Source organism: Meles meles, chromosome 19 (genome assembly GCF_922984935.1).
Source record: "Meles meles chromosome 19, mMelMel3.1 paternal haplotype, whole genome shotgun sequence".
NCBI classification, from domain to species: domain Eukaryota; kingdom Metazoa; phylum Chordata; class Mammalia; order Carnivora; family Mustelidae; genus Meles; species Meles meles.
This window is the reverse complement of record NC_060084.1, coordinates 45611425-45635493: the sequence shown is the minus strand read 5'-3', so window position 1 is coordinate 45635493 and position 24069 is coordinate 45611425. Positions and strand designations below refer to the sequence as shown.

The following is a 24069-nucleotide window of genomic DNA, read 5'->3' as shown; positions in this document are numbered from 1 at the left end:
AAAGTCCAGGGTCCTAGCATTAGGCTCTGACTCCCACGTGCACTGGGTATGGGTGGAGGGGAGGAGAGCACCTGCACTCCCCAGCCCTGAGCAAGCATCTAGGTTTACATACTTGATCTCAGGGGCTCGGTCATAACAAATGAAGTGCATGCTACTATTATCTCTGTTTTATAGGGTATGAAACACGCACAGAAAGAGTCAATGACCTGCCACTTGCCCAACACCACAGAGCCAACCCAGGCTGACAGCCCTGATTGGCCCCCCAGAGCAGTCTGGGTTCATGGCTACCACACTCCACCACCTCCCAGGATGAGAGGAGCTCAAGGGAGAGGGAGACCCCTACAAGGAAGCCCTGCCACTGAGTAAAACACACACACCTGGAAGGTCTCCCGCTCCAGTCGCACGATGACACCCACGGTCTGGGGGTCCAGCTGCACCAGCTCCCCCCACTCATGCTGGCCCCCCACATCCACGCCCGATGCCGTCTCTGAGCAGAGCTGCAGGTCCCGGGGGAGCACCTTCAGCTATGGGAAACAGGAAAGGGGTGAAGCAGGGTCCCAGTAGCTCCTCAGCCTGGGTCTCGTCCTGGCACATTCCACGCTGCTTCCCCTCCCCCCACCTACCTCATGCATGGTGAGGTCAGAGAAGAGGATGACGAAGTTCTCTTCCACTCGCACAATGAGACCTGTATCACCCTCAAATCGGCCAGCAATCACCTTCACGTGGTCCCCCATTTTAAAGTACTTCCGAAGTTCCTGGGCTGGGAACTCCAGCATGTCCTAGGGACAAGGTGTGGGGACGCTGAGCCAGGGAAGGGAAGCCACCACAGCCTGCCTGCCTCACCGTTTCCAGAAGCCACTCGTATTCTCAGAAAACCTTTCCAAGACCCACTCCAGGCTCAGCACCCAACCACAGACTCCTGCAGGCCGCCTAGACAACCCTCAGACTGCCCCAGAGACAGCTCACCTCAGACTCATGATATCAGCCTGGACACCCCTTTACTCCACACACAGAAAGTTGGTCCCCAAGACATATGACACAGACTAGACACTTCCTCAGACCTAGCCGGAGAAAGTCTCACCCCAGACACACCATGCTAGGTAGCCTGGACAAACCCTCAGACGGACACAAAGACCCAGACACACGCAGCCTTACAGCAAACACAAACCAGGCAGCCCCCTCAGATTACTCCAGACTACACCTTGCTCTCAACCCGACCCATACATATAGGCAGCAGGGCGCCCACCTTGAGGTCCTCGTGCTTGGGCATGATGGTGATCTTGTTGCCGTCCACGCTGAGAATCTTGCCCTGCAGGTTGATGAGTTCACCCTCACACACCTCCACATTGTCCCCAGGCTGGAAGTTGTGCTCCCGCTCCTTCCCTGCAGGGGCAGGTGCATGGCTGACTTTGGGGGTGCCAGCCATGAGCCGCCCCCTCCTCTCTGGCCTGAATTACCGCCAGGGACCAAATACCTGTGCTCTCAGTCACCACCTCAAGGTCAATACCCTCCGGCTGGTCCTCAAACTTCTCCAGCTCAGAGAGTGTGGGCTTCACACCCTCCGTGATCTGAGCCCCAAGAGACAAGGGGAAGAGGAGAAAGTAGACGAAGGTCAGTGTCACAGCCCAGCCAAGGGAGCTAGATGGTGAGATTTATTTCCACAGGGGCATTCCTACACTCCTGACTTGGAAGATTATCCAGGACAGACCCCAATAACCCCCTGATCTGGGACCTGGACTGAAGGAGGTAGAGAAAACCTGGCCTCCCGGCTCCCCAGCATGGTAAGCAAGACGCCCCTTGGGACCCTCACCACAGCAGACATGGCAAAGCTCTTGAAGAGAAAGCCCTTCCGGCTGTAACGGTTCCCCTCGAAGATGAGGAAGTCACCGTCGGAGGCAACATCGCCGCCAAGGGACCTGGGATTTTGTGGGGGAGACAAGATTGGGAGAGGGACTAAGGAGAGAATCTTGCTAAGCCTCAGGCTCCTTTGCTGGCGGAGGGGGAAGGATCACAGGATCGCTGCCCATCCCGCCCCACTGCGTGTCCTCCTGGCCGAGTACCCTGTCCCTGCACTCCCTGCGCTCTCTCCTGCGTGACCGCTCAGCACAGCGCAGCTCACCCTCCAACGAGCTACTGTCTGATGCATCTCCCTGACCAGAACGGCCGCTCCGGTCTCACCTTTTCCACTCATTGCTAGTCCCCCAGAGCAGCAGCCTGCACACTGGAGGCACTCGGTGAAATACCAGCTCCACACAATATTGGACCACATCAATGGTTATCGCGCATGGAGCACTCAGCCTGCGCCTGGCCAGGCCAAGCACCTTTCAGACTGCCCCCAAAGCCTGTGACATCACTCACATGCCCTGCATTTCCCAGGGAAATGAGGGAGTGAAGCATGCATGGGGCACACCTCCTGGCTAGGGTGGTCTGAGTCCAGATTTGAATTCGGGGGCTGGGACTCCCAAGCCTCTGCCCTAACTCTCCCGGCCCTGCATGTGGGTGGGCTACATTCAGTTCTGGCCCACGCTTCTACAGTGAGAAGGGAAAGCCTGCCCCACTCCCAAAAAGGGAGCGTGGGGGAACAGGGCAAGCTCTTCCTGCCACTCGATCCTCTTCTTGGTGTGCTGAGTTTGGCGGAGCCCGAGCAAGCTCTGTGGGCCGGGTCAGGGCACTCAATAAAAGAAGGTCTGGTCAAGTGGACAGCAGGGGGGTAAGAGGGTCCAATTCGGGCATGTGAAGTAATAGCCAAGTCCTGGGGTGCAGCTCAAAAGGTGTTCTATAATTCCCCTTTAAAGGCATGAAAAAACCATCTGGTGGCTGACAAGGGGTTCTAGAACAGGACCAGTGATTCACGTTGCTCCGTCTCCTTGTCTCCCGCCCTCTCCATCAGGAGACTTCTGATTAGCCCTGGAACGCTGGGGTCACTGGGCTGCTCCAAAGCTCCCTCCAACTGGGGAGGGTGAGGGACACCCCCTGATGGGGAAGGGCTCTGCAGCCCTGACTCCACTGTCCAGGCATTAGGACGTCAGGGAAAGAGACCTCACAAAGTCTGACATGCCGAAGGATGCAACTGCCGTCTATGATACTGGAGCCAAGTGCTATTCGGAGTACACGTGCACATTAACTCATCTGACTCTCATGACAATCCCAGAAGGCAGGGAGCATCCCAGTTGGTGGTTATAGCAGAGGAGCCCGAGGCCCAGGATGTTCAATAACTTGGCTGAGGTGATGCTGCCAAGCTGACCAGTCACAAAGTAAACCAAGGATGGGTCAGGGGGCCCAACCCTGCAGGGGAGCCCGGAGCACACTCTTCGTCATAGCTCAGGGGACCTCACCCAGCCAGGCCCCAAGGACACTCACCTGATCTTCTCGGCGTCAAACAGCCTCTGTGGAGGCCGCTTAAACTTCTTCCTTTTGGCAAACCAGTCTTTCTGTGGAGGAAAGGGGGCGCGGGTGGAAAGGGTGGAGGAGGAGGGCTCGGCCACCAGCAAGGATCAGGCATCCTCCCCACCCATGAGCCACAGGGCATTCCCCTGGTACCAAGCTCATGCGGGCCTTGATGCGGTCATAGTCAATGCGGGGGATCATCTTCAAGGAGATGGTGTTTTGGCTGGGCTCCACATAATCCACCTGAGGAGAGGGGTTGGTCAGGAGGACCCTGGTCTTCCCTCTCCCATCCCAGACACAGGAAGGGTAGGAAAGCGGGTGATGGGGAAGAAATCACACTGCTGAGAACTCCCTGCATTCTCTCTAGCCTATCTCCCCTCAGCTGAGAAGCAAAATACTTACTACTTGCTTGACACCTCTCCTCGGATGTCCGAAAGGCCCCCCAAGCCTAGCACAACCACAACCAACCTCCTGCCGGCTCCCGAGCCTGCTCCTTGCCCGGTCTTCTCCCACTCCATCATTCCTTCTGCTCTGGCACACAGCCTGGGAGTCATTCTGGGCTCCCTCTTACTCTTCCATCCATCTCCAATGTGCTACCAACCCGTCAGCTCTGTCTTCAGAAACTGACCTCATCCCCCTCCTCCCTGCTGCCACCCTGGGCCTGTCCCACCATCACCTGCCACCAGGACTATGGCAGCGGTCTCCTCACTGGTCTCCATGCTCCTGTGGCCTCATGCAGTCCAGCCCAGGGTTTGACGGCCAGGTAATTCTTTACTGCGGGGCGCTGTCTCCTACACTGCAGGACTTTAGCATCAATCCTGGCTTCTATCCACTAGATTCTGGAACAACTCGCTCCTCAACAGACACAACCAAGAACAGTGTCCTGTGGGCAATACTGTCCCTAAGAACCAGGAGTCTACCTCCCAAGAAGCTGTCAGAGCAATCCTATTAAAATCCAAGTCCCGCCACATCCCTCCACCTCCAGTAGAAGCCAAAGCCCTAGGACAGGCCATAGGCACAGTCCCCTTCCTGAACCCTCCTCCTGTTACTCTCACTCTGGGGCACTCTGCTTCAGCTGGGGCGGACCTATGTGCATGCTGTTCCTTCTGCTGCAACTCTCTTCCCCAAGAATCCTATAAGGCTCCCTCCCTCACCTCCTTCAGATCTTACTCCCTGTGCTTTGAACATGCACAGACGATACTCATCCATTTCAATGAAAAGGGAGGGGCACAGGAGAGCAGGAGTGTGACAGCAGGGAGCCCTGGCCCCTCAGCCTCCCTGCCCTGCCCCCAGCCCTGGCACCTGGGCGATGTCGTCCTTATAGATGCCCCTCTTGAGGCGGACCCAGGATTTTGGCTTCAGGTTGGCCACTTCCTTCACAACTTTGAGCACATCTGTCATTTCCTTGATGGGTACCATCTGCTGGTTCCAGTAGCCAAGCCGCAGGTTGCCCACACCCTCGATGGCCTGCTTCACGTGCGTCTGCTTGTAGGCCTCCACGTAGATGTAGCCCTTCACGTGCTCCGGCGCCACCACTGACTTAATTTGCAGGGGCTGCAGGGCCAAGCCCGCGATAAGAGACAGTGAGATAGGAGTGCTACAACAGTGACAGCTGCCATAACAGTGCCCGCTCTTCCAGGAAGTTATCCCACAGAAACATCCGTGCAATGACCAGACACAAGGATGTCCGTGGCAAAGTTACTGATTACAGCAAACAAACAAGACTGTACATTTGTAAATGTCCTCAAGAGGGAATTGTTAAACTACAGCATAATCATTCCATGAGGGAATTGTTAAACTACAGCATAATCATTCCATGAAATATAAAGTAGAACTTACAAACTAACGAATCTGTATGTAGTGACATGGAAAGGTAGCCAACATAGGGGCACCTGGGCAGCTCAGTCAGTTAAGTGTCTGACTCCTAATACCGGCCTAGGTCATGATCTCAGGGTTGTGAGATCAAGCCCTGCGTTGGACTCCACACTGGGTGTGAAGCCTGCTTGAGATTCTCTCTCTCTCCCTTTGCCCCTTGCCCCCCCAAAGCATGCTGTCTTTAAAGGGGAAAAAAAAAAAAGAAAGAAGGAAAGGTAAACGGTGTATACTACATATAAAAAATAAAGGGACTGAAGAGAACTGGAATGACTACACTAAAAGCAAACAGAACACATTTTAAGACAAAAGCTACCAGAGATAAAAAAGGACATTTTACACTGATAAACCGTTCAATTGTTCAAAAAGATACAAGGAGTACGTAACAACAGGAACAAAAAACAAAAGGCAAAAAGCAACAGAAATAAAAGGAGAAACTGACAGTTCACTAATAACAACTGGCTACAAGACCCCACTTTCAAAAATAGACAGGACTAGACAGAAGATCAACAAGGAAACAGAGCACTAGAGCAATCCTATAAACCGACTAGACCACAAATACATCCACAGGTAAAACTCTGTCGAACATCACCAGTATGCATACTCTTAGGGCACACTTAATACTCTCCAGGATAAACCATATGTTTGGCCATTAAGTTAAGTCTCAACAACTGCAAAAGAATTGAAATTATATGAGATACGCTCTCCAACCCCACGCAAGTGAAATTAGAAATCAGTAACAGATTTAGGAATTCAAAACTGTATGGAAATACACTAAGTAACCAATGGATTAAATATAAGAATTACAGGTGCCTGGATGGCTCAATGGGTAAAGTGTGCGACTTTTAATCTCGGGGTTGTGGGTTCAAGCCTTATACTGGGTGCAGAGGTTACTTAAAAATAAAATACTGTATCATCTATCTATCTATTTATTTATTTTAAAGGTTATATTTATTATATTTATTTAAAGATTATATTTATTTAGTCAACAGAGAGCGAGAGAAGGGGGAGTGGGAGAGGGAGAAGCAGGCTTCCCACCGAGAAGGGAGCCAACACAGGGCTTGATCCCAGGACCTGGGGATCATGACCTGAGCCAACAGTAGAGGCTTAATGACCGAGCTACACAGGCATTCCTAAAAATAAAATATTTAAAACAAAAAAATCAGGGGCACCTGGGTGGCTCAGTGGGTTAAGCCTCTGCCTTCGGCTCGGGTCATGATCCCAGGGTCCTGGGATCAAGCCCCGCATCGGACTCTCCGCTCTGCAGGGAGCCTGCTTCCCTCTCCCCATCTGCCTGCCTCTCTGCCCACTTGTGATCTCTCTGTCAAATAAATAAATAAAATCTTTAAAACAAACAAACAAACAAACAAACAAAAAACCTGGCGCACCTGGGTGGCTCAGTGAGTTAAAGCCTCTGCCTTTGGCTCAGGTCATGATCTCAGGGTCCTGGGATGGAGTCCCACATCGGGCTCTCTGCTCAGCAGGGAGCCTGCTTCCCCCCTCTCTCTCTGCCTGCCTCTCTGCCTACTAGTGATCTCTCTGTGTCAAATAAATAAATAAAATCTTAAAAAAAAAAAAACCACACACACACACACACACACAAACAGAAACACCTAACAACTACAAGGGAAATTAGTAAGTATTTTGAGATGAATGAAAACAAAAACACTAAAACTTTTACGGGATGTGAGAGAGATGTACTCAGAGGTAAATTTACAGCTGTAAAAAAGGAAAATGTCTAGGGGTGCCTGAGTGGCTCAGCTGGTTAAGCATCTGCCTTTGGCTCAGGTCATAGCAGCGTCCTGGGGTACAGCCCCACATCTGGCTCTCTGCTCAGTGGGAAGCCTGCTTCTCCTCCCTCTGCCTGCTCAAGCTCTCACTCACTCTCTGATTCAAATAAGTAAATAAAATCTAGAAAGAAAGAAATCTCACATCAATAACCTAAATTTCCGGGCGCCTGGGTGGCTCAGTGGACTAAGCCTCTGCCTTCAGCTCAGGTCATGATCTCAGGGTCCTGGGATTGAGCCCTGCATTGGGCTCCCAGCAGGGAGCCCGTTTCCTCCTCTCTGCCTACTTGTGATCACTCTCTCCCCCTCTGTCAAATAAATAAATACAATCTTTAAAAAAAAAAACAACCCTAAATTTCCACCTTTAAGAAACTAAAGAAAGGAATCTCACATCAACAACCTAAACTTCTGGGCGCTTGGGTGGCTCAGTGGTTGAAGCCGCTGCCCTCAGCTCAGGTCATGATCTCAGGGTCCTGGGATCAAGTCCCGAATCAGGTTCTCTGCTCGGCAGGGAGCCTGCTTCCCTCTCACTCTCTCTGCCTGCCTCTCTGCCTACTTGTGATCTCTCTCTGTCAAATAAATAAATAATCTAAAAAAAATAAATAAATAACCTAAACTTCTACCTTTAAGAAACTAAAAAGGAGGGGCGCCTGGGTGGCTCAGTGGGTTAAAGCCTCTGCCTTCGGCTCAGGTCATGATCTCAGGATCCTGGGATTGAGCCCCACATCGGGCTCTCTGCCCAGCAGGAAGCCTGCTTCCTCCTCTCTCTCTGCCTGCCTCTCTGCCTACTTGTGATCTCTGTCAAATAAATAAATAAAAATCTTAAAAAAAAAAAAAAAGAAAAGAAACTAAAAAGGAGGGGCGCCTGATTAAGTCTGTTAAGCGTCCAACACTTCATTTCCACTCAGGTCATGATCTCAAAGTTGTTGGATCGAGGCCCACACTGGGCTCCGTGCTGGGCATGGAACCTGCTTGGGATTCTCTCTCTCGTTCTCCCTCAGCCCCTTCCTGCCTCTTAAAAAAAAAGAAAGAAACTAGAAAAGGAAAAGAAAACTAAAATCCCAAGCAAGCAGAAGCGAAGAAATAAGAGTGGAAATAAATAAAAGAGGGAATAGAAAAACAGAGAAGTCCATCAAAAGCAAAAGCTGGTTCTCTGAAAAGACTAACAAATTTGACAAACCTTTAGCCAGACTGACCAAGAGACAAGAGACTCAAGTTACTCAAGACTCAAATTACTAAAATCACGAATGGAAGAAAGGTCATTACCACCAACCTGACAGGATTATGAAGCAACAGTGTGACGAAGTGTACACCAACAGATTAGACAACCTCAATGAAATGAATGTTTTCTGTAGAAAGACATATATTACCAAAACTGACTCAGAAACAAATAGAAAATCTGAATAAACCTACAAGAAGTAAAGATAATGAATTAGTAATAGAAAAAAATCTCCACACATACGCAAACACAGAGCCAGGACTAGACAGCTTCACTGGTGAATTCTTCCCAATTTTTTTTTTTTTTAAATTTTAAAGGATTTTGTTTATTTGAGATAGAGTGAGAGCAAGTGAGGGAGAGAAATAGCATGAGTGGTGGTGGGAGGAGCAGGGGGGAAAGGAAGAAGCAGGCTCCCTGCTCCCAGCATGGGGCTCAATCCCAGGACCCTAGGATCATGATTTGAAGCCAAAAGCAGACACTTAACCGACTGAGCCACTCAGGCACCTCTCTACCCAATGTTTTATTTTTTTAATTTATATTTTATTTTTAAAAAATATTTATTTATTTGAGAAAGCGAGCACATGCATGAAAGGGGAGGAGTCAGAGGGAAAAGCAGACTCCTCACTGAGCAGGGACCCCCCCCACCCCACCCCTCCCGCCACCTTGGGGCTTTTTTTTCTTTTTTTAAAGAGTTTATTTATTTATTTGACAAACAGAGATTACAAGTAGGCAAGAGAGGCAGGCAGGGAGAGAGAAGGAAGCACGCTCTTCACAGAGCAGAGAGCCCAACACGGGGCTCCATCCCAGGACCCCGGGATCATGACCTGAGCTGAAGGCAGAGGCTTTAACCCACTGGGCCACCCAGGCGCCCCCGCCTTGGGGCTCTGATCTCAGGACCCTGAGATCATGACCTGAGCCGAAGGCACTTGCTTAACCAACTGAGCCACTCAGGAGCCCTCCACCCAATATTTTGTTTGTTTGTTTTAAAGATTTTATTTATTTATCTGACAGAGAGAGATTACAAGCAGGCAGAGAGACAGGCAGAGAGAGACAGAAGCAGACTCCCTGCTGAGTAGAGAGCCCCATGTGGGGCTCGATCCCAGGACCCTGGGATCATGACCTGAGTGGAAGGCAGAGGCTTTAACCCACTGAGCCACCCAGGCACCCCTACCCAATGTTTTAATAACATCGATCCTTCACAGACTCTTTTTAGAAGAGGAACATTTCCCAACTCATCCTATGGATCTAATATTAACCTGATACCAAAAACAGACATCATTAAGAAACTACAGACTGGGGGGGGCCCGGGTTGCTCAGTGGGTTAAGCGTCTGCCTTTGGCTCAGGGTCCTGGGATCGAGCCCTGCCTCAGGCTCTCTGTTCAACAGGGAGCCTGCTTGTCCCTCTCTCTGTCTGCCTCTCTGCCTACTTTTGATCTCTGTCAAATAAATAAAATCTTTAAAAAGAAAAAAAAAACAAACAAACTACAGACTATGGGGTGCCTGGGTGGCTCAGTCATTAAGCAGCTGCTTTCGGCTCAAGTCATGATTCCAGGGTCCTGGGATCGAGCCCCACATCAGGCTCCCTGCTCAGTGGAAAGCCTGCTTCTCCCTCTCCCACTCCCCCTGCTTGTGTTCCCTCTCTCGCTCTGTCTCTGTCAAATAAAATCTTAAGAAAATAATAAATAATTAAAAAATAAAATAGAACTGGATTCAGCAACATATAAGGAAGATCATATATATAACAAGACCCTGTATTTTACAGTAGGAAATTATACCTCAACTAAAAAAAGAAACAACTAAATTGTTTCAGCATTGCTTGTGAGAGCAGAAAATGGAAACCACTTTCTATTTACTGGGCATGAGAAGATGATTAAGGCATCGGCAAAAGGCTCACTAGAAAGAGTAATACACATACCATGTAATACCATTTTCTTTAAAAAGAAAAAAAAACTGACATTTTTTGACTTGCAGAGAAGATGACCTGGAAAGACACACACAACAGTAATTCCTTCTAAAAACTGGGACTCAGGGAGGGAAGTCTGGCTGTCTACAATACACACATACTACTTTGGTTATCAAAAACAAAAATAATCAGTTGTAACTCAGATGGTGCTTGAGTTCTGCCCAGAACACATGATTGAGGTTTGAGTGCACTTCAAGTGATCTGCAAATCCTACAACTATCCACTTGGTCCCACACACACCCACTGCCTCAGTAGGTAAAAGCAGTGCACTCGACCTAACAGGGAGCATAGTACGGGAGAGCATCAGCACCTAGCACAGGGTTAGCAGGAACATCCTGTTTCCTGAGTTTTTGAGTATACCCTATTCCTAGGGATCGCCCGTTCCCAAACTGACAATTATGCCTCCGACAATAACTGTACTTATTGAACACAGGCTACAAGACAAGTCCCAGCTGAAAGCTGGACATGTCTAGAGCTATTTAATCCTAATGATGCTGAGGGGCAAGCAGGGCACCCAGAAACGGGAAGTGGCTTGATCAAGGTCACAGGGCTAGGACGCAGCAGAGGCAGGATTCAAACTCCAACAGTCTATAAAGAAAGATCTGGGAACTTAATGCAGCCTCTTCATGCGTTTTGGGCTGCCAGTGAGCCCTGAAGGGGCGGAACGGGCTCCAGCAAGGTCAAAGCGCCTTCTAGTGCAGACACCTGTCCAGAGCACGGGTTCAGTGGATATGTAATGACTGCATAAGGAGAGAAGGAAGGAATTCTCCCCGACAGGCCTGTCCCCTGACCCGCTCAGCCACATTGTTCCATCCTAGGACTCCTCCCAAACACTGAAAGGGTGACAGCGGCCAAACAGGGTTGGTGAACAGGCAGAACTCACTCAGAAAAGGTTCAGGGGCTGCTGACCCCTGCCAGGAATGCAGACAGTGAAGACGACACCTCTGTTGGGCACTGAAGACCCCTTCAATCCAGGGAGGGACAGTTTTAGCTAAAGCAGCTCATAATGGGCACCTACTACCCTTGGACCTATATGTCCCTCCCTCTGGGGTTCACTCTGTCTCTCTTTTCCAAGCTGCCTGCCTACCCGACTTACCGTGTCTGTGAACTGGTAGGCAATGAACTTGCGCATCAAGGAAATGGCTGTGGCCCGTTCCTCCCCAATCTGAAAGAAGACAGACAGACTTCAGAGAGATGAGGACGTGAAGGACGGACACACGAAAGGGGCAAGAGACAGCAGCAAGGCAAAGTCACCAGGCAAGAAAGATGAAATAGACTAGAGAGAGAGGAGCAGAAGAAGAGGTACAGAGCAAGAGGGATGGGCAGCAAGATGGACAGGGTGGGAGACAGTGAGTAAGAAAGGGCAGCAGAGGTGGGTAGGGGGTTGAGAGGTGGGGGATGACCAGGCAGAGAAGGACCCAGAGGCTGACAGGCCAAGGAGACCCAGGACAGAAAGATCATGAGCTCTGACAAGGCCACTTCCCCCACTCCCCAGTCTCCCAGAGGACACACCTTACATTTGACAGTCCACAGATTTGGATCCCTAGACAGGAAGAGGAAAAGGAAGCCCTTCAGTGAAATGGCTTCAACCCAAAAGATCTGAATCACCACACCATCCTTCTTCCTCTCCCTCCACCCACCTCTCCTTCTCCCTCCTTCCATCCATAAGCAGGAGGAAGAGGTTGAGTGCCAACTTGCCACTAGTCCCCACCACTGACCACTCTGTGCCTGCAGAGGCACATCACCCCCACACAAGATTCCCCCATCTCAGCCCAGGCCACCCCCCCTTACTTGACTCCTGGGAGCAGCTGTTGCTGGGTGATGTCATCCGAGAGTTCATCGGATCCTCCATACACCCTGGAGAGAGGACAGCAGTTGGGAAGGGGCGTGATGCTCTGTTAGAGGCCTGACCCTTCTGGAAAAGGGACCACCCGCCTCCACCCCATGCCCTTACGTCTCTCCCACAGACGACTTGGCATATTTCTTCATGTAATACTCGCCCAGTTCTTCCTCTCGCTGATCCCTGGGGTGTGAAGGGGGAAAGCAAACATGAATGAAAGGCTGTGGAGAGAAGGGTGGGCTGACCTGCCCCCAGATCTCCCCTGGGAACCAGTCTCACCCTTTCCCCTCCCTACTTACCTCCAGAGGTTTTGTAGGCGGCGAGCCCCAGAACGGTCTTCATCCAGGACAACATTATCGATATTGGAGGCTGCAGAAAAATAGGCAAATAGGATGAGTAAGGGGAGATAAAAAGCAGGGGCCTGGAGGAAGTGATGGGGGCTGAGAGGGCCGGAGTTGGGCCCTGGGGCAGGAGACACTTCACTAAGGAACTCTCAACCCTCACCCGCTACTCTATCCTGCTCAGTAATCCTGCTTCTCACAAAAAAGACTTGGGGGACAGGGCCCAACAGGTGGGGGCATCGAGCCGTTCCCCAACTCACAGCCACTGAGCACACCCTGAACTCCATCCCACCCCACCCACCCCTGTGGCCCACAACGCTCACACGCACACATAAACACATACACACTTTCCCAGGCCAACGGCTGCAGACCAGGCCTCAAAACTCCCTGATTCTGGACCCTCTATGAGTCAGGGTCAGGGGTGGAGGGAGGGTGCCGTGGGCAGGAAGGAGATGTCAGGATATGGGAGAAAGGCCGGGGAATCACAGTTTCCAGATTCTTACCTTCAATCTCTTCTACTTGGAGGAAGAGGAGGTGGTGGTGGTGGTGGTGGTGGTGGTGGTGGTGGGCGAGGGCAGACAAAGTATGAGCCAAATTATAGCAGCGAAATCAACCAATGGGTTGGGGGGAGGGGAAGGGAGGGACACAGGAAGGTTGAAAATCAAAAGTAACGGCCAGGCACCAGGTGGTTGGGGGAGAAGCCGAAATGTATGAGGCGCACAAAACGGAACATAACAGGGAAGTGGGGGCACTGGCCCAGGAAGTGGGGGGTACCTTGGGACAGAGCCCACCCCCTACAACCCCCAGAAGGGATTCACTGGGGCCCTGGGATCCCAGAGTCCTCTTCCCACCACACCCACCACCCACAGCCCCCGCCCCCCAACTCTTGGGCCTAAAAGGAAAAGGGTACAGAGCTGGTCTCTCTGGCAACGACAGAAAGAAGCGAGGTGAGGAGCGGGTGCGGGGCATGGGTGGGGGATGGGCTCTCAAGACCCTCTCGGTCACAGCCCAAAGCAGTTTTGCAGAGGTGGGGCCCCCACACACCTTTCTCTAGAATGTCCTCTGCTCCGTCCTCCCACTGGTCCTCATCCTCATACTCATCGTCCACATCTGCAACAGGAAAGCCAAGTGGTCAGGGAGGCAGCCACAGCAGAGGTGACCTCGTGACCATGGCTCCCGGGAAATGGCACTGGGAGGTGGGCACGACAACCACGCACCTTGCAGGTCAGCACAGAGACGCCCGCACAGGTGAGGCTCTCACCCGGACGCCACGGAGCTACTGCTTTAAGCCACAGAAACGGGTCTCCGCCGGCAGCTCCACCTCCATCTGGCTCCAAAAGCCACCCCTCCCCTGACCCCATCCATAAGTCCATTTAAATAATCCGATCAGGGACACTAAGCTGGCTCAGTCAGCAGAGTGTGTGACTCCTGATCTTGGGGTCAAAAGTTCAAGCCCCACCTTGGGTGTAGAGGTCAATCAATCAATCAATCAATCAATACACTTAAAGAAAATTCCCTCCAAACTATTAAGACTAGTATATATATGTTTTTTAAAGACACGATTCACAACCTGTTGGTTTTGTTATTATTCCTTCATGCCTGTGACCCTAATGCTTACTGAGAGTGTCCTGTGTGCCCTGCTATGCTGGGAGTACTTGCCACAGATTCTCACGGAATCCTCGCTCCCAGCACCGTTTGGATTTTCCAGTAAGGGCTCTGAGACCCAGAGAGGGGACCTAACTGGCCCAGAGACTCTGAGCTGGTCCCGGCGAATCAGACTAGTTCCAGGGCTCATGCACCAAACCTCCTCACTGCGTTTCTCATGCTCTTTCGTATGTAGCGAATATTACTCTAAAAACTAAGCGGAGATACCCACACGTGACAAAAAACTCCAAAGCGTTCAGAGGCTGTACGTGTGCAGGTGTGCAGGGTAGTCTCCCTTCCGTTTCTAGCCCCTGCCAGCTAAGTCCCCTTCCCCAGATGCAACTCCATGAGTAGTTTCTTGCCTAGAGATCACCTGAGCACAGGGTGGAAGTGCGTCTAAACCCTTGACCGTCAACCGCCCCAGTGCAACTTTTTAACACTGTTCGGTACCTTCCTCTTTTTCTAAGCAATCCTACTAGCCTGGAGCGCTTCCACAGGAGCACAGGCCTCATTTGCTATCAGACGATCCGCCCCATAACTCATTTTACCAGGCCCTTACCATCAACCGACACTTAGGTCACTAGACATTTACAACTGAAAACAGGACTGCCGCAACTATCTTTGCCTCCCAACTATCTTTGGCCTCTTGTATTTACACGCCTGTGCGAATTTAATCGCAGGGTGAATTCCTGAAAAAGAACTTCTGGATCAAAGGGTCCCTGCCTGTTAAATGTCAATGGGCACCGCCGCACGGCCTTCCCACATGTAGTGCCCAACCACGCTCCCACCACCAGTGCCTGGTTGTCCCTGCCAGTCCACATCTGTCACACAGCATGTTATCTCTTCTACTACCTAAGATCCCTTCTCAAAGAAAGGACTCCCTCCCCTCAGCCTTTAAGGGGAGGACCAGGACTGTGCCGAGCATGTCCTGCCCGTCTGCTCCCTGGTTCTCCCTCAGGGAAGAGGTCTCATGAAAATGGCCAAGGGCATTCCAAGTGGCTCTCCCTGACATGGGTGTGGGGAACAAGTGCCCTCGCGGATGGCTGCTGGGAGGTAGGATCTTTTCAGGGCCAATATTTGGCTGCAGACATCAAAAGGCTTTAAAGCCATGTGCCTCCCCTTTGCTCAGGAGTTTGACTTATAGGATTTTAGCATGTAGAAAATTTTGGGGGTCCATGACAGATAAAATACATTTTCACGTATCTCTAATTGAAAAGTCATATTCACGTCAATTACAAACAATGGAAATAAGTCACAATGACGTTAGCGGTAAACTCTAGTATTTTCCCAGCACGCTATAGCTGCCGATATCTCAAAATGTCATCTGTAAGTCATTGCTACTTCAAAAGTAGATTTTTATCAGACCCTACTAAGTCTTGTTATTTCAATGCATTCATAACAAAACCCACACGTTCTGTAAAGATTTAGGTACCATATTTCAGTATAATTATTCTCTTTGGAATCCTATGTTATTTTTCCCATGAGCATTTCAGATCACGGTTCTACGAAGGGGTCTGTAGACTTCACCAGACTGCCAAGGGAGCCACAGCACAAAAAAGGTTCAGAACACCCAGGCTAGGTAATAACTTGTGTCTTTTTGTCTAAATACATAGGAAGGTTTTCCCAGCAGTGCTGCTTGTAGTGATAAAAGACACAAACTTCAATATCCAATAAGACATTGGTTAGAAACAGATTAAGGAGTGCCTGGGAGGCTCAGATGGTTAAGTGACTGCTTTCAGCTCAGGTCACGATCCTGGAATCCCAGAATTGAGTCCCACACTGGGCTCCCTGCTCAGCAGGTAGTCTGCTTCTCCCTCCGACCCTCCCCCTTCTCAAGCTCTCTCTCTCAAATAAAATAATATCTTTAACAAAAAAACAAACAAAACAGATTATGGAAAAATACTATGTAGCCATTGGGGGAAAAATGGGTATTTCCAGGATGATGATGATGATGATAGCAGCTAAAGTTTACTGAGCACCGAGATGAAAAAGTTGTTCAAAAAAGTTACTTTAGGGGCGCCTGGGTGGCTCAGTGGGTTAAGCCGCTGCCTTCGGCTCAGGTCATGATCTCAGGGTCCTGGGATCGAGCCCTGCATCGGGCTCTCTGCTCCGCGGGGAGCCTGCTTCCTCCTCTCTCTCTCTGCCTGCCTCTCTGCCTACTTGTGATCTCTCTGTGTCAAATAAATAAATAAAATCTTTAAAAAAAAAAAAAAAGTTACTTTACGTGAATTAACTCATTTAATCTACGTTATCTATGTTATATGCTCCTCCAGGATCGTTGAAAGTAGAAAAAGCAGGGACACCTGGGTGGCTCAGTTGGTTAGGCAGCTGCCTTCGGCTCAGGTCATGATCCCAGCGTCCTGGGATCGAGTCCCACATTGGGCTCCTTGCTCCGCGGGGAGCCTACTTCTCCCTCTGCCTCTGACTGCCACTCTGTCTGCTTGTGCTCATTCTCGCTCCTCTCTCTCTCTCTCTGACAAATAAATAAAATCTTAAAAAAAAAAAAAGTAGAAAAACCAGTTTTCAGAACATAAAGTATGACATGGGCCTGTAGAATGGTAATAGATAACCCCCATTTTGGAGGACCTGCTCCGGGCTGGGCATGTCACTTTCGGCGGCCATCTACTCGATGTGCTTTACATGCTCGGCCCCCCAAATCCTCAAAATATCCCTGCTGGAATGCAAAGGACTATTTGTTGCCCGGTATGGAGGGGAAAAGGCGCTCTGAGAGAAGGACAGCGACTTACCCAGGGCCACATGGAGAAGAGAGCAGAGAAAGGCCAGGAGGGACCCAGGCCTGTCGGCTTCCACCACCCTCTCCGGCCTACATCTAGGTCATTGGAGCTTTTCATGACGAGCTCAGAGTTCAGGTTTTTAAAGGACGGTAATGGTATTGTAACAGTGTATTTTGAAAGGACTGACGTTTTAGGAATATAAAAAGGAATATTTTGGGACAAAATTACGTGTTTGGGATTGGCTTCGACATCATCCAGCAGTGGGCAGGAGCGAGGAGGAAGGAGCAAAACAAGACTGGTACTAAGCTGTTAATTCTTGACGCCAGCTGCTGGGACATGGAGGTTCCACGCACTATCCCACTACTGTGGCACTGACATTTACCAACACAGGACAAAAAAAAAGTACATTCAAGGAATAGAACTGAAGGTGAAGTCCAGTCTCTGCCCAGCACTTGCCGGCCCAGTAACATACCAGCCTCATCCAGAATGAAGCCGCCATGGCGGGGTTTCTTGGGAGGCCGGTCGTCATCTTCCTCTTCCTCTTCCTCATCATATTCTTCCTCCTCTTCCTCCTCCTCTTCTTCCTCAGGCTCTTCCTCCTTCTCACTGCCTGCTACACTCCGCCGCTCTTCCTCTACCTGGAGAGTCAGGCAGGGTTGGGGCACAAGGTTCTGTACCCCCAAATCCAGACACCAAGCCTCCCCACCCCCAAATCTGATGCCAGCTCTGCCTGGCTAGTCATAACCCCCCCCCCCCCCCCCCCCCCGCTCTGCATACACTCCCCTGTCCCCCGAGCTGGGCCTCTCTGCTAGCCATCCCATCTCAGTGACAGCACTGGTTAGGTGTCATCCACCCGATCAATACCTGGGAGCTGGCCCAGACCCCTGCTCCACTAGACCTCCTTGCAAGCCTCCACTTGGCCTGTAAATGTAGCTCCATGAAGTTTGGTCCTTAACCCTCATCTCTTTCCACCCTACAACTCCCTAGGCCATCGCATCTGCTCCCTTGGCTGGTGGGCGTCTCTGTGACAACGATTCCTGTATCTCTAGTTCCAGTCTACACTGCTTCCAAGGCCATGGCCTGCCTGCCTCTTGTCGCTAATTCCATGAACAACCTTTACTGCTTACCTACAAAACACTTCACACCACTGATCCTCTCTCCCTGGAGAAAAGCTCTTCCCTTAGCATCCGTCACAGCACATTACCCTGGCTTTTCTCCAACTGCTCTGGCTGATCCTCTGCAAGCCCCTCTTCCTCTGCTCACCCTCCAGTGCTGGCTTCCATCCCCAAGCTTCAGCTCGGGATCCACTCTGCTTCTCGCTGTACACACTCTCCCCCTGGGCCACTTTACCTTCCACAGTCTCAGCTCCTGTCTCTGTAGGTGATGCCCCATCTGTCTCCAGTTCACACTTTCTTCCGGAACTAGAGGCCCCCATGTGTCAGCACCCTCCATAAATGGCTCCCCCAGATGTTCTCTAAGCCTTACACACACATACCACGTGCCTATACTGACCTCAATGTCTTCCCCCAGACCTGTGCTGGCTGGCTCCCTCTGGCTTCTAACAGGCACCAAACTCTTGGCCTGTTTTTGGAAAGCTGTCCCTTCAATCTGTCCCTTCTTCTCCATCCCTACAGCCCATAGCCTGGGCCAGAACACTGCCCTCTCTAAAACCTAGCCCCTTGCCCAGCACTTCTGGTCTCTCGACTTCTAAGCCCTTTTTCCAAACCAGTCACAAAAGAAAATGTGGTCCCAAACTTCAATCTTTTCTTCACTAACTTCAGGCCCTCTTGCCAAGCTCACATCAGTACAACTCATTTACCTGATATTTTCTTTAAATCACTCATCTTTTCATTTAGATGAACAAAGAAACTCTTCCGTACTTTGAAATAGTTCAGAAGTAAAAACGTTTTTGAAGTTAGCCTGTTGCAAGCAACAAGTAACCATAAAGATAAAAGCAAGGGTGCCTGGGTGGCTCAGTGGGTTAACCTCTGCCTTCGGCTCAGGTCATGATCTCAGGGTCCTAGGACGGAGCCCCACATCGGGCTCTCTGCTCGGCAGGGAGCCTGATTCCCCCTCTCTCTGCCTGCCTCTCTGCCTGTTTGTGATCTGTCTGTCAAATAAATAAATAAAATCTTAAAAAAAAGATAAAAACAAAATAATGTTATTAAGTCCTAGCATGATACTGTTGCAGGCTGAAGGCTCTAAGTCAAAAGCCTGTTCTTCCGAAAACAAGGAAGCAAGCAAATTTCAGAAAAGTGTTCAAGGCACAGTGGCACCAAAGTCAAACTTTCTCCATGACCCAATCAAAAGACAGGATGCGTAACGTATACAGGAAATAACTTCATGATGGTTCAATGTAGTTTAAGGGCTTGTTCTCCTACCTAAAAGCACTTCCCATCACCCCCAACCCTAGCAGTCTGTTTCAAACATGGCCATGGGTCCTCATTGCCCTCAGGTAAAGAACCAACTTCCTAGCTGCCTACACTAGAAGCACACAGTCTACCCACTGCTCTCCCTCTCACCCTTCCTCTTTGGGCTCCTCCTTCCAAATGCTAGGTCCCAGCCACAATGAGCCACTCGTACCAAGCTCTCTCGGTGCGAACCATCACTCACGCTAGTCCTCTGCAAAAAAGCTATTCTCCTTTGCCTCTCACTCCTACTTCAAAGTACCACCCACCCCCCGCTTCCAGGAGGTCATGCCTACCCCCAGCCCCCAGCAAAATCAGGCATATCCTCTAGCTTCCTCCATCACAGCCTTGACCACTTGAGCTCCCTAAGAGCAAGGCCCAGTTTACCTCAGGCACTGATGGGTCCCCAACAAGACCCAGTCCAGGGATGAGAACAGAAGACAATTGAAAGACATTTGGTACATATTCCTGACTAATCCACAATGTCCCACATTTTACCAACTCAAACCACGACAGGACCACAGCCTGATTTCAATGAACCTTGTCATCATTCCACTAGCTCAGTCCCAGCAAAACCTTCTCTCCAAACCTGGTTCCCCAATCCCTGGGGAGAGGGCTCCCATTACTATCTTTGTGCTATCTTGGGGCTTGAATGTGCTCTTCCATTGTTCATCCTCACAATCCCCTGAAGGAACCATCTGTTTATAAAACTATCTCCATCCCAGGATAGAGAGCTCCATAAGGGAGCCCGTGATCCCAACATGATAGAAACTGTAGGAACACATGTTCAATGAATGAATGAGCAGGTCACTGGGGCTGAGAATGGTGAAACAGATTATTCCCCCAACAGGGGTTCATCACCTGCCATTCCTACCTTCTTCGTTCCACAGGGCCTGGTCCTTCAAGGACATGCTAATGTCTGGCTGTCCAAAAAGCCTATCTAATCCCATCTCCCGCTGGCTTCTCATTGTCCTCCTGCCTCATCTGGTGATAGCAGTCGAGCCAGCAGGTGAGTCAAGAGCCTGGTGTGGTGTTGAGGAAGTGACATTTGCACACAGCAAACCAGATGTCCTGGCCAGGAAAAGGACCCCAGGATCCTGGTCTCATTAACACCAGGATTTAACCACATGCAGCACCCTGAAGCCATGAGTCAGAGAGACCAAGAAACCAGTGCTACTGCTTAAAGCAAAAACCTTCCTAGCATCCTCCCACCTGATTTACCCCCACCATGGCTTCCCAATTCCTCTAATTCTTCACTGGAAACTGAGGACTCCCTACAGGGCACAAGGACTGACAACCAAATGCCTACGGAAGTCAAGAAAAGGCATAAGCGGGGCAGCTCAAAGGAAACCCATGGTACTGTTTACCTGATACTTCCCAGGACACAAGTACATGAAACCTTTCCTTTACTTAAATCCCCCATAAGGTATGCATGATGATAAATGGCAACTGATATATGCCAGAATTGGAGAAAATTTCCCATTCCACAGCAGGCTGACACTTCTTGAGCAAAGAGCTGCTGGACAGAATAACCCTGGGTCTCAGGTTGCTAGCCTCTCTCACTTTCCCAAAAAGGCAGAAAAAAATCATGATTTCTACATGAAGTAGCCCTTACAAGTGTTGGCAACTAACTTTAAAAAACTAATTCACGTTTCCAGAGGTTAAAGGAGTTATCTACAATCATCGAGTTATCTCTTCATTAGTTTGTTAACTGTTGCCCACTAAGTGTAAACTCTGTGAAAGCAGATTTGCCTGGCTCCACTCTCTCCAACACTTGGAAGAATCTGGAACACAGTAGTAGATGCTCAAACATTTACTTAAGGGGCGCCTGGGTGGCTCAGTGGGTTAAACCCTCTGCCTTCAGCTCAGGTCATGATCTCTGGACCCTGGGATCGAGCCTGCATCAGGCTCCCTGCTCAGCAGAAAGCCTGCTTCCCCCTCCCCCTCTGTCAAATAAATAAATAAAATTAAAAACAACAACAACAAAACATTTACTTAATCAACATATAAGTCAGAAATAAGCAAAAGCAGAAAATAGTTAATAGCAGAATATTTAAAATCACATCTGTCCCAGAAAATGTTTATTTGGTTCCTGAAACAGTAACGTTCAATAGACCCAAAGCCAGAGTGACCCTTTCAAAACGAGATCACACCCCTTCTTGGCTCCAAAACTTCACACGGCTCTCCCGCACTCAATCAGCATGACCTCCTCACCAGAACCTTCAATATTCTATATGATCTGACTCCTGTTATTTCTTTGTTGCACTCACTCTGATCACCCAAACTCAACTCCTTGTTCTTTCTTCAACATGCAGACATGCTCCCAGCTTCACACGTGCTGCTTCCCCTTACTGCAACACTTTTCTTCCACACATGACTCACTCCCTCACCTCCCACAACGTTTTTTTCAAGCATCACCTCTGAGGCTCATCTTATCTAAAACTGACCAAGACTCCCTATTCCCCTTCTCTACTTTTCTCCAGAGTACCCTCTGCCTTACTAAATGGTATACTTATCAGTTACGTTTATTTATGACCACAGAGGCAAAGACTTTCAAAATCTGTTTTGTTTACTGGTGCAGCCCTCGGACAAAGAACTGTGCCTAGTACACAGCAGGCACTAAAAACATATTTCCGAAATGATGGCGCACACCCCAATATAAAAGCTAACAATGAGTGCTTGCTATAGACCAGGTCCTTTATACACATCACCTGTTATTTCGCTGTACCTGGGGCATCCCTGCTCCCCCCCACCCCGCACCTGTCCCTCTGCTTGCCTTAGGCTTGCCTCCTTTTCTATCACTATCAACAACCTGGAAGCTCCCAGAGGCCGGAGCTCGTTCCGATCTCCTCTGAGCTCCCACAGGGGCCTTTCTGCCCTGGTCCTGTCCCAGACGCGATGCCTCCCCACCATGTCCCAGCCACACACCTCGGCCTCCTCGCCGTCACTGCTGCGCTCGCTATCTTCCTCCTCGGAGAAGTTGCTGTCCTCGCTGTCCGACATCTTCTGCTCTTGCAGGAAAAGACGGCGGCCTCAGTGCGTCCCCCAGACAGGAGCCCCACCCCAGCCTCAGTTTCCCCGCCAGTTCCCGGGAAGAAGAAAAATCCCTTAGCGCACTTCCGGCAGCCTCGTTCTGGCAGCCATGAGACCGAAAGGCTACACCCTAAGCCACCTTCCGTGTCCCCGAGTCCGGGCTCTAGGCCTCCCTGTGCCCCGGCGAACCCCAGTCCTGCCACCTCAGAGTCCGACCCAACCCTCACCGCTCCGGTTCCACCTCAGTCTTCGGTACCAGCAGCTGTTCACACGACGCCAGGCCTGCACTGACGTGCCCTCTCGCGAGAACCTACTCGTTGGCCTCGCCTAACGCGAGATTTCCAGGGCTAATCTCCAGCGACGCACTTCCAGGACGCCATCTTGAATGTGGCAGATCTGTCTTAACGTAGAGCATGGAGTCCACATCTTGGGAAGGTCAAGGAGGGGTAGAGTTACTCCCCTTCTCCGACCGGCTTTTCCAGCTACAGGAGTTCGTGCTTGAATTTACTAATGAGGTGTGCCAAGCCGTGAGGAGTCAGGGAATGACCAAATAATAATGAGTTAGCTAAGACATCAGACTTTATCTCCTCGACCCTCTAAAACATTCCTAGGAGGTAAGTATCCCCATTTTGCTGACAAGGAAACGTAAGCTCAGAAAAATTAACTCCTCAGTTGCCGACTAAGTCTCCTCCCCAAGTTTGGGTAATCCTGAAAACCCTTGTTTTCCTTTACAGATCCCCAGGTTTAAGTCCATGTGAATTTACAAATTAGTGATTATTTGTCTGACGGTGGCAAAGAAGACCGGGCATGAGAAAGAGAGATAAGAAAAATTAGTCTGATGAAGGGGGAAACAGATCAGACACCTTTAAAAACACATTGCTAAAATTTCTTGCATAAGCATTGAGACACCTGGATTCAATTTACAGAAATTTAATATGCACCTAGTTACAGGGTAGGATAGTGTGGTTGGCCCACCCTCTGGCTCACAGGACAGCTACCAGGGAATGAGTATACCACACGTGCGTGTCTACAGGAGCACACACTCCCTGATCCAACAACCCCAGACGGAAAGCAAGGCGGGGGTGGGGAGGAAAGCCTGGTCGCTCTATAAAACTGTTTCCCCTTCTTAAAGGAAGCTTGGTTCCTTTAAACAGCAGTTCTTCAAAACAGGATTCCACATACAAAATGCCTATTGACGTCGCTGCAGGAATGAGGGAACAGTAATTTCCCCGCCACAGGAAGTTTGGTGTGTCCGTGGTTCTCAACGCTCAACCCCAGCAGTACAGAAGAAGATGCAAGAAGAGAGCGATGCAAGGTAGCCGCAAAGTGGAAACAACCTGATAGCCATCATAAAGACAGTGGATACACAAATTGGGGGGCATCTATACAATGGGATAGTAATAAGCTGCTGATAAGCACATGAATGAATCTCAAAAACATCATGCTGAGTGAAAGAAGCCAAACACTAGGATGGATGGATGTACCTACTACAGTTCCCTTCATATGAAACTCTAGAGAAAGCAAAACTGATCTCTACACTCAGCAGATTAGTGGGTGTCTACGACTGGAGGTGAAGACTGGCAGGGAAGGGGCACGAGGGATGCTCTGGGGTAATGGAAATGTGGCTGTGTCAGAACTCATTGAAATGTACGCTTAAAATGTATGCCTTTAACTATCTGTAAATTACATCTCAGTGACGTTGATTTTAAATCTATGGTGTTCAGAATCCACCAGAGACCGATTATCAAAATCTCTGGGTTGGGGCCTAACAATCAGTATTACTTCAAAGCTCTCCAGGTGGTAATTATTTGCAGTCAGGGACTTGAGGTACAAGACTCCC

General features: G+C 49.9%; 1 protein-coding gene across 2 annotated transcripts in view; it reads right to left on the bottom strand.

Moving 5' to 3' along the window:
- SUPT5H (SPT5 homolog, DSIF elongation factor subunit) overlaps positions 1–22612 on the bottom strand; it is a 29018-nt gene extending 6406 nt beyond the window's left edge. The window contains exons 1-18 of one of the 2 annotated variants that reach the window (XM_045986758.1): positions 22457–22612; positions 22125–22202; positions 17261–17426; positions 13454–13519; positions 12913–12924; positions 12368–12437; positions 12183–12251; positions 12020–12085; positions 11741–11771; positions 11325–11393; positions 4690–4941; positions 3541–3630; positions 3361–3431; positions 1811–1916; positions 1475–1568; positions 1247–1383; positions 624–779; positions 378–524 (exon numbers count right to left, since the gene is read on the bottom strand). In XM_045986758.1, coding sequence (XP_045842714.1) covers positions 378–524; positions 624–779; positions 1247–1383; positions 1475–1568; positions 1811–1916; positions 3361–3431; positions 3541–3630; positions 4690–4941; positions 11325–11393; positions 11741–11771; positions 12020–12085; positions 12183–12251; positions 12368–12437; positions 12913–12924; positions 13454–13519; positions 17261–17426; positions 22125–22199 — 1677 coding nt within the window. In that variant the 5' untranslated portion in view covers positions 22200–22202; positions 22457–22612. The remainder of the gene's footprint in view (positions 1–377; positions 525–623; positions 780–1246; positions 1384–1474; positions 1569–1810; positions 1917–3360; positions 3432–3540; positions 3631–4689; positions 4942–11324; positions 11394–11740; positions 11772–12019; positions 12086–12182; positions 12252–12367; positions 12438–12912; positions 12925–13453; positions 13520–17260; positions 17427–22124; positions 22203–22456) is intronic. The other variant, XM_045986759.1, reaches the window with a different exon arrangement.
- Between the last annotated feature and the right edge of the window lie 1457 nt (positions 22613–24069).